At 25.5% G+C, this 11416-nt stretch overlaps 1 protein-coding gene across 2 annotated transcripts in view; it reads left to right on the forward strand.

Annotated features, from left to right (window-relative positions):
• Positions 1-3292, forward strand: part of LOC111614594 (IQ and AAA domain-containing protein 1-like) — a 97325-nt gene extending 94033 nt beyond the window's left edge. The window contains exon 15 of one of the 2 annotated variants that reach the window (XR_002754961.1): positions 2857-2980. Coding sequence is in view for 1 of the 2 variants with exons in the window: in XM_023355964.1 (XP_023211732.1) it covers positions 2857-2982 (126 nt within the window). In the remaining variant the exon portion in view is untranslated. Of the gene's footprint in view, positions 1-2856 lie in introns of both variants that reach the window. The other variant, XM_023355964.1, reaches the window with a different exon arrangement.
• The last annotated feature ends 8124 nt before the right edge of the window (positions 3293-11416 follow it).

Consider the following 11416-nt stretch of genomic DNA (forward strand, 5'->3'; position numbering starts at 1 on the left):
GACTTAATCACCAAATACTTTGCACGTACAACAGTCAGTGGCTTTTAGTCAGCTTTGTACTCAATCACTCTCTTGAGTATGATACGATACCATCTTATTCCGATTCATCAAATAATTCTAATTTCAGCAGCCATCATGTTACACATCATAAGCCTCAGGATGTCTGGCATAAGTGTAATTTATCCTGATTATTCAGTAGTTATTCTCTACCAAAGTGTACTGTTTACGTGCGGACAGATGATCAAGACTGCAGCACTAAGTTTACAGTACACAATATATACATTAGTGCTGAAGAACATTTTTCTTCATCCTATTTTGCTTATGGCTGTCTCTTTTTAAGGATGGACTTTGTGTATTGGTGTCGAATGTGACTGGATTTTAGCTGAAATCGCACCAAGCACAATCTTCGAGACACCGCTCGATCGTCAGTGTTTTCTGTATTGTATTGTATTGTGTTATTGTATTGTGTACCTATTACGCCTGTGTATTTTACCTTTATATTATAATTAATTATGTATTTTGTAACACCTATATCTATCTGTATCTTTATTATTGTAATTTGTTATCACAGGGTAGTGCTCACTGCGGAACCCGGCATGTACTATTGTGTGCGTTAATAAAGAAATGAATGAATGAATGAATGAATGAATGTCAAGCAAAGTCGTTATTGTCTACGGCATCCATGACATTATATATTTTTCCAAAATTACATCAAACAAACATAGATTTAAGGAATGTACAGTGCTACGACAAATTGCCACCTTTTGCTGATTGGTTCATGTTTGGGAATAATCATATTATATATGAATCAATGAAATGCTGCAATAATTTCAATTAGTGTAAATTTTGAGTTTTTTTAAGGCTTCGAGCAGACTGCGTCATATTGAATCAGCGTTAAGCAGGGGTCTTACTGTATATGTTAAGCTGCATAATTTATTAAAAGATACATAAATTTTATCAAGAACTCTACCAATTTAATAAATTCTAAATAAATTCAGGTTGATGACATCTTGAGAAAACTGAATTTACTCTGATAAGCTTTAACTTTTACTTCAATGCAGTTTACAGAGGTTAAAGCACATCAATATGGCAACCTGAATGATATCTATACTTTAATGATGTCAGTACTACAATTATAATGTCTTTAATTAAAAAGTCAGTTTATGTCATTTTTTATTAAAAACATTTTTCCTCTTCCTATCTGTTTCTTAATAGTATCCTTTTGAAATATTAATCCAGTTATATTTAATGCAATCCTATTAAGATGCTTCAATAAAAAACATCTTGACCTTAAAATCACTAAATTTTAAAACTAATTTATAGTATCCAGTTTCCAAGAATAATTCAAATATTCCATAATACTGAAGATGATGGCATAATAATTTCTGTTATTGAGAATAATTGATAGTAGTAGTATATATGTTGCTTCTGGTGTAGTGAAAATTAGGAATCTAAAATCATAAAATTATGGTCAAAAAAGCACAAAAATCATATAAAAATGTCCAAATTCTTAAAAAAAGAATTTAAATTTTCACTGCCATTCTTATCTCTTTACATTTGTAATTTCAGTTGTGTTTATAAAAAAACAAAAAAAAATTTTTTTTTCCTTGTATTTAATCTGANGCTAAACCACAAATAACCATTCCCAGTTCTGTATTTTATTTATAAATGCATTTTTAATAATATATGATTAATAAGAATCTATTTTAAGCTTACAAACAAATAAATTTTACTTTTTTCCCTGTACTATATTAAAAAACTAATCTAAATTTATGAATACATGAATGGTACATACAGTACATTTGCTTTGTTTTACATGTTTTTTTAACTTTGCTAAATCCCTGGCTAGCTTGATCATCATGAGATGAAAATTCTGCTCTGGACACATTTCTAACCATATCAACATTTGTTTCTAATACATCAAATATTTCACTGTGCCTATGTACAGTGAAGCATTTGATTATAAGTGATGTATTAGAAGTCTGTGACTTCATTACAATACAAATAAGTGCAAGTAATAAATAAACCTTTCTAACACTAGTGTTGATAAAAAGATAGTTCAATAGTTGGGACTACAGAAAGTTGCCAACAATTGTTATGTAAAATTTTTGTAATTTCTGGAATTATTTGAACTCAACTTCAGACAGTACTAATTGATTTTTGGATAATTGATGCTCTACTATACTGTAGTTATTCAAACAGTTTTTTTTTCTATTTTTGATTTTGGTTTATTTATTTGGATGGTTAGTAAATTATATGCAGTGAACTTCATACAATGTTACACTGTTATCTGTTTATTTAAATCAATTTAAATATTTCACAAAAATAGTTCTATTATTTATTTTTTATTTAGATAGAATGATAAGTAAAACAATAATAAATAATACAAAATTTACTTCTATATTTTGTGTAATTGGGCTGCAATTTGAAAAAATTGTAGACCTGTAAATTCCCACTATCACCTATCTGTCCTTCCTTAATCTCGAGAATGGAGTTAGATGAAAGTCAAGATCAGATATGGAATCTTAGGGGCAGGAGGACTCAATTAACTATATATGAACTTTGGAAAGTCTAGATCGGAAATCAGATAATTGAAAGGAGTTAAATAGATGATTAGCATGGCTCTATTGCTAACAGGAAAAGTATGATGTATAGGGGCGAGACATTACTAATTTGAGGTGGAGAGCATATATTTTAAATTAAATAAATTAATTAAAAATATGATTAAAAATTGCAGCCAAGCATTGTGATGATGTCACAATAGATAATTGCTTGTTCAATTTATTTATAATTTATTATAAACTGATTTGATGTAATTAATATTATGAGATATATAAAACAAATATTTATAAACAGACATTAATATCAAGAAGAATTGGTGTGCTAAAAGAAGCTCCTTTATCAGAAATAGAATTTATTGAACCATTAAGTAAATATGTACCTCTTTATAATGTTGAAATTGAAGCTTATAAGGTAAAATAAAACTTATTTTACTATATTTATTTTGTATAAATTTATAATTTGAAGTAAATTTTGAAGTGAATTTATATATATAATTTGTATAATTTATATAAATTATACAAATTATATATATATAATTTAGTGCGCTCAAGATAAAAGTGCTAAAGGGATGTATAAATAAAACTGTGTACTCAAATGTACTGAAGAGGGACCTTTTTTAGAAAAGGACCGAAATGCATCTATAGTAATAGAATAAAGTGAAATCATTGGCTAAAGCTGTGTGATAGTCTACCGCCAATATTAAAATTTACATTTTAAGTGCGGATTTACAAAGACTTTACNAAAATCTTGTTACAAATTTTAATTTTAAAAAAAATCAATAAAATTATAAATATAAATAGTATTATACAAAGTATGAGGTTTCATAAAATTTTAACAGAAAAACAAAAATGTTGTTTTACAAACATTACAATTTGTGTGTATAAATAAAAAAGTGTCATTAAATTATATTGAAAAACATTTGCTCATTCATTATACACTCATTAAAAACAATCATAGCACAAATGTACAAAATTTTTCTTTATATATTATATACATAAAAGCATTTTATAAAATAATACAAGAATCTTTTAAAAATAAGGCAAAACATTCGAGTTGAGCATTCATTTTGATCACGTGTTGTAAAATCTGTAAAATTTTCTCAAATAAGCAGTCTAAGTATACGAAATATTTATCTAGCTGCAAATAACAATAAAACTTTCTAATAAATTTGCAGTTCCAAATGGAACATATATTTCACATAGTTTTTTTTCCTCTTGTTTTTCACATTGTTTCATAGCAATTTCCATAAATTTTTCATCCATAAATCATCATTTATTAAATCTTTTCAAACATTTTATTTAAAAATTATTTTAAAATGTTCCAGTACATAGTTCTCTAATATTTAACATGAAGTTTATTGTTAAAAACAATTTTAATAAAATGCAGAAAATGTATCTAAAATTCTTATTTGTAAATGTGTTACAAATACGTACGAATAAATTCATTTACATTTATTAAGATGTATCAAATACAAGTAAATAAAATAAAATAAAAACTGTTGTATAATGACAGTCAGCTAAAATTAATTTCAGTTTAAACTTGTATATTATTCAGTACAAAAACTAGAAAAAATTCTTAGTACACAGCTTATGAACACTGGTAACCTACACTTCAATGGTGTATAATTAGCATATACAGTATATGTATCTTATAATTTGTCAATTTTTGATGAAATTACAAAATTTCAAAACATTTTTCTTTTGTTTTATAATAATATAAACTTGTTAAAATAGGATATTTGGTAAAGTTAATAAATTATCTATGCATTTCATTCAAATAATTAATAAATAAGCACTCAATATTGTGTAGTAGTACACCCTTTTGAGATGGAATATAGCACAAAAAAGGAAAATTAATTTGTTTGTCTTGAACAAATTTTTTAAAATTTTATTTTATACGAACAGTAATCTTACAGAAAGATAAGATTAAATAAAGAGAGAATAATTTTTATATTAACCGTGAATATAAATTTTCTCTTGGATCTTGTATACTTTCCAAGTCATTCTGATTTTTCACAATACAAATCTTAATTTATTCAAGACAAATTATTTTAGATTTTCCTTCTTGCACTACAAACCATATTTATCAATTGTTAATATTTGTATAAGAATAAATAGTGTCAGAAAATTTATCAATTATACATTTAATGATTTTATTAGCTTTTGTAATTTATGATAAAAATAAAGTTGCAATTAATGGCAACTTATTCATTTTATACAATTTGAAAGTTATTTGATAAACTTAAAATTTTGTAATATTATTTTTATTACATGCAACTTTTTCTTTTCATCAATACATATGAAATTATTGAACGTGCTTGAAAAAAACTGGTTCATTGCACAAACAATTAATACATGTAATAAAAAGTTAATAGCAAACATTATTTTTTACATTATTATTTAATAGCTGTGGAGTTTAAGTAAATTATATCATTGTTATTGCTAAACAGTCAGACTGACTATATATCATTTGTTTTGAATTAAATCAAAACATATTTCTAATGAAATTCTTTTGTCAGTTATTCCCAGAAAAATCTTATTAAATTGGTTTATTGTAGATTCACTATACCTTTGTTTGAAATATAAATTTATATAATTTGAAAAAGAATGAATTTAGAAAAACTTCTTTTTACATTAATTGTATAAATTATATATTAATAATTCTATTCTTATTTTTGATAAGAAATGGGAAATTTATATAAATTTTATTTAAAGATTATAGTTATTGATATATTATTATTTTCAATCCTGAAAATAGTTTAGGCCTACTTGTAATTATTTTTTCATCATATTCTCGAGAAGAATTTAATGAAAATAAAAAGTTTTTTAAAAAATCAATGCTTCCAACATTAATATAAATATGAAATTTATTCAGGAGTATGTTAGTTTATCATTTGTAAGTAACAGTAAACCATATTTTCATCAAATTAGTTATTATGTTCTTATTATTGCATAAATTAAACTGTGGTAATTAAAAGTTCAGTTTAATTAAATGATATCCATGATATAAACTCAAAAATTACTACTACTATAAATAACAATGCTCATTGGAATATGTTGATAGAAATTATAAATTAGTAGTAATCAGAAAATATAAAATTTGTTTAATATGATGAAAAAAAATTAATTTTTAAAATTGCACAGTAATAATAATGATAAATAAATCAATCATCATCACACATCTCTATGATCAGTGATTCCTAAAGTGAGTGTTGAAGACAATGGGAATCCCACCTCAAGTGGGTGGAATCCCAAAGTGATTCCCACCCATTGAGGGAAGTAGAACACTCGGGTGGGAGGGGTGTTGGAAGACAATGGGACAAAATTTCATTTTGAAACAAAAAATATATATATATATATATATATATATATACATACTAAAAGGGGAAGTAACCTGAAAAATTTGAGAAACACTGGTTTAATAATTATTCAATAAATGAAACTAAAAGCAGATTAGTTTTTTTATGATAAACAATTTCATTTGCATGACAATATGATTTGTTTTCTTGTTCTAAATCATAATCTATAATAAAACTAAAAAGCTTTTCCTTATGTATTTTAAAAATAAATGAATAATATACAAACAAACAATATCCAGTGAAGAAAAAACTAAAGATTAGATTGAAAATGATAAGTAATTTTGAAAAGTGTTTTACCTATTTTGTCATTGTCAAATTGATTTTCAAAAATCTGTAGCACTTTCACAACAAAAAGCAAAATGCTTAACCAAATTAAATATGGACTTCATTCCTATTCTAGGAAGGACTATGGTTAATATTCAACAATGCTTTAACAAAACAATCTGTCACTTTTTATAATGAACATTGAGGATAAAAAATGAAAAATACAAACATTTAGTTTTCTTTCCTGATATTTATATAATATTTATTTACAAATTAAATTACGATTATGTAGATATCATTTTGAAAAACAAAAAAGATGTAAATTAGAATATAATTTTTATATTAAGATAGAATAAGCTTACTGAAACATTCCAGAAACATGTATTTAGTTCAGCACAAATGTACAAAATTTTTCTTTATATATTATATACATAAAAGCATTTTATAAAATAATACAAGAATCTTTTAAAAATAAGGCAAAACATTCGAGTTGAGCATTCATTTTGATCACGTGTTGTAAAATCTGTAAAATTTTCTCAAATAAGCAGTCTAAGTATACGAAATATTTATCTAGCTGCAAATAACAATAAAACTTTCTAATAAATTTGCAGTTCCAAATGGAACATATATTTCACATAGTTTTTTTTCCTCTTGTTTTTCACATTGTTTCATAGCAATTTCCATAAATTTTTCATCCATAAATCATCATTTATTAAATCTTTTCAAACATTTTATTTAAAAATTATTTTAAAATGTTCCAGTACATAGTTCTCTAATATTTAACATGAAGTTTATTGTTAAAAACAATTTTAATAAAATGCAGAAAATGTATCTAAAATTCTTATTTGTAAATGTGTTACAAATACGTACGAATAAATTCATTTACATTTATTAAGATGTATCAAATACAAGTAAATAAAATAAAATAAAAACTGTTGTATAATGACAGTCAGCTAAAATTAATTTCAGTTTAAACTTGTATATTATTCAGTACAAAAACTAGAAAAAATTCTTAGTACACAGCTTATGAACACTGGTAACCTACACTTCAATGGTGTATAATTAGCATATACAGTATATGTATCTTATAATTTGTCAATTTTTGATGAAATTACAAAATTTCAAAACATTTTTCTTTTGTTTTATAATAATATAAACTTGTTAAAATAGGATATTTGGTAAAGTTAATAAATTATCTATGCATTTCATTCAAATAATTAATAAATAAGCACTCAATATTGTGTAGTAGTACACCCTTTTGAGATGGAATATAGCACAAAAAAGGAAAATTAATNATATAGATATAAAGTTTAACTGGTATCACAAATTGTATAAGAACATAAAATAGTTAAACTAAAAATATATTTACCTTGTGGCTTTACCCAGGACCATTTTTTTAAAGAATTGTCAAGAGCTGAAGAGGTATTTAGACCCAAAATGCATACAAAAACAATAACTCAAAGTGATTAATTTTGTCATGCTCTTACATATCCTGTAAACAAGTCCTACATTTGTCAAATTGTGAGATTTAAGAAGTACAACAATTGATTAAGACAAGAAGCTTTGAACACATCTAGGCCCCACTAAAGAAATTAATATTGGAATAGTAGTATGTCGTCGTCACATTTTTAAGTGTTGAAGTTGTTAGTGGTGCAGAAATCTAAGATGAATGAGCATTCAAAACAGGTGCAAGTCAGATACAAATAAACTAAAAGTTTTAATGAAGATAAAAATGAATTTCCAATGTACACTACTAAAGATAACCAGTTACAATTTCCACTGACAAGTTTCAGCAGTTTGATTTTGGAAGGTCAAGGAATAGCAACACATTGCCTAACATACATAAACAATGCATTCTGTTGTACCCGAGAAATGTAATTTTCAAAAGATTTGCTGAAGGTAGATATCCAGAATGCTAGCATGAAGAATGAAGAATTAAAATTTGTGGAGTTGATGGGCTGTTTTAAGAATGAAAGAGAATTTCATAAGCACATAATTTTCATTACAAGTCATTGATTATGATGAAATCTAGAGTCATCAATATGAGCCTGAGTCTAAAAGACAGTCTACTGGCAAATTCAGATGTTTCTATTCCATAAAGAAGTTTAAAGTGACAAAGTGACATCAGCTGACAAAATTATGCTGCCTTTGTTTTAAGACGACAAGAATCTCATTTTTATGCATTACAGGAAACCAGATACTGTATATCAGTACCTAGTAATTGTATTTTGAGATATTTGAAAATGTCAAAGCCAACAATAATAAAGAAACATCATAAAAAACAAGCAAACTCCTCCATTTTCATTCTGAAACAGCACCAAGAAAATTGTCACTAAATTAGAATGAAAGTATTACCACATCCTCTATACAACCTTGTACCATCTGATTTGCAGTTGTTTGGACCACTCATGGTAGTACTGTTATTATAAAAAATATTCCAGTGTAATAATGACTCAAAAGCATCAGTGCAATTCTGGCTTTATAAGCAACCAAAATATTATTTTACCACAGAAATATGAAAGATGGAAAGGAGGAAGTCATACTGTCAAGAGTGACTATGTCAAGAAATATCAATAAGCTACAGCTTTTAAAAATAAATATTTCTGAAGTCATTAGTAATTATGTCATTAATTTATTGAATAGACTCATAACAATAATAATAAAATTTGAATTCGTTCTTTATTTGTAGACTTTATAATTTTGTTTTGTTGATGGAACAGTATTAATACATTTACACTACTGTTTGTTTACAATCAAATTTAATAATTAAAAATTTTGATTTTATCAAGTTATTAATAAAAGAATACAAAAATCTTAATGAGATAAATCAAAAGATGATGTTATTTCCAGACCAAACAATTTTTATCTATTGTTTTTACATAAAACTATGAATATTTTTATCATAAGCAATTTTCAATTTACAATATATTAAAATTATTGGATCGCTTTTGAATAGACTTTTTAATTTTTATTTTTGTTACATTATTTTTATGCACCCTTGATACTTATATTTACACTTCACTGATCTGAAGAATGAATTTTAGTGCATTTATGTAAAATATTTTATAACTTCTATGACCTATTCAATTTTTAAAAAAAATTTAATAATTAATGAAAGAATTGATTTAAGCTTTGGTTTTTTTTATTTGAAACTTTATTACTGCTATTTTATTTTTGAATTCAAATTTATTATTTTTGTAATTTTTCATTATTATTTTTTTTAAATTACTTTCTGAAAAAATTTTATAATTATAAATTTGTTTTAATAATTATAAATTAATACTGTTCTGCTGTGGCATGCCATCCATGGAAGCTGTGGAAGCACACTTCCCTTGTATTTTCTAAAATATAAATACATATTGTGTGATTATTTTCATATTTTAACGTACTTTGAATTACTTAAAATTAATATTTTATTACATTTTGTATTTTATTACAAATTTCTATATATGTGAAAAACAAGGATAAGCAAAGATTGCTATTGTATATTCGAATATAAATTCGTATAGCCATATTTTCAATGGAAGCACTGTATTGTCAAATACAGGATAGCTCCATGGAAAAATATTTGAATCATATAAAGCAGCCAGATTACAGGCATTTGTGCATATGCTTTACAGAGCAACCTCACATGGTTTAGCTTGTGGATGATACACACCAAAATATCATATAATGCTTCCAACAATTCTATCAATTAGCCACTCGCAGGGAGCTATTTGACTAAGTGCATTGTTTTAAAATTTAAAAAGTAAAGATTTTATTTTTATGTATGTTTCTTTACAAAGCTACATTTAATTATAATTTTCTTTTAATTATAATTATATTGACAGATTTTCAGACATAAAATCTTTAAAATTTTTATTACTTTTAGATGTTAATAATTTTAAATATTATTTAAATTTTCTGAAGCAAGTTTTAATTCTTTAAGTAAATTTTATGGAGAATTTTTTGATTTATCTAAATTACATAATGAATTGCAATATTTGTATTCGTGTCCAGACTCTATTGGCAAAATCACTCTTAGACATAAAACATATAATTAATGATGATCTGAACAAAGATGTACTAAAAGAATTATATAATTTAATATCATTAATTTTAACGATACCATCTACAAGTGTGTCTGTTGAGTGCAGTTTTTCAACCATGAAGTGAATTGATACATTCCCAAAGAACGCTCAGTCGGAGGAAAGGTTGTCATCACTAGCATTGCTTTCAATAGAAAAAGAGCTTTTAAACACTTTGATGGAATCAACGATGAGCAATTTCTATTAACGACTTTGAGAAAAAAAATTGCCAAATAGTGTTAGTTTATAAAAAATAATAAAAACAAGTTCTCATACCTTTGTTTCATATTAATTAATTATCTATTTTAGAATTAAAATAAACTGTTTATTTTTGTCATTTTCAGTATTATTAAATTTACTTAAAGAATTAAAACTCGCTTCAGAAAATTGTTTTTATGGAAACACAGCTTCTCTATCATCAAATATCATGTTGTGTCACTGCTGTTCTGTATTTTAAAAAAAATTGATATTTCAATAAAAATTTATTCATTGTATAAAAAAATTTCTACTATGCATTCTACTAATTGCCTTAAAGTTTTATCTGAAGTTTTCTTACTTTATTTCAAGCATTTGCTTCAAAAGATGATTAATGGATTTTTAAAAACACTGTGCTTTACACTTTTGACTTTCTGATAAAGAGAAAGTGGCAGAAGCAAAAGAGATATTCAGAGACATGTATGTCTGAAAGAATCTGATAAATGGATGAGTGTACATGTGTAATCCCAACCCTCCTGGGAAATGGATGTGATGATATGCATTATAGATTAAAGTGTTAAATATATTGAAACAAACTAAATATATCTTGGTTGCTTGTTGTTCTCTATTATATGTATTTTCTTAGCACAATGTTGCTGTTGAGAACATATCACACAGGAACACTTTCAGAGGAAAAAGGTTGTTTTATTGGTGTGAACAAATATGCATTTCGGGCTTAATGCCTCTCTTCAGTCCTGAGACAGTGACAGTTAAACCAACATGACTCGTAAGAAGATATACACATAGTTTAAAAAAGGGAGAAAAAAGGAGCTAATAGTTCTTTTGGCTCCACACATATACACATTAGGATAGTATAACATGTGCTGTAGGATGTGAAATAATTCTTATGAGATGTGCAGAGAACATAGACAAGATAGGAGAGGTTACAAAGAAGTGAGTGATACTTGTA

This window comes from Centruroides sculpturatus, unplaced genomic scaffold, assembly GCF_000671375.1.
Source record: "Centruroides sculpturatus isolate CEXI.00-Female unplaced genomic scaffold, Cexi_2.0 scaffold768, whole genome shotgun sequence".
Classification (NCBI taxonomy): Eukaryota; Metazoa; Arthropoda; class Arachnida; order Scorpiones; family Buthidae; genus Centruroides; species Centruroides sculpturatus.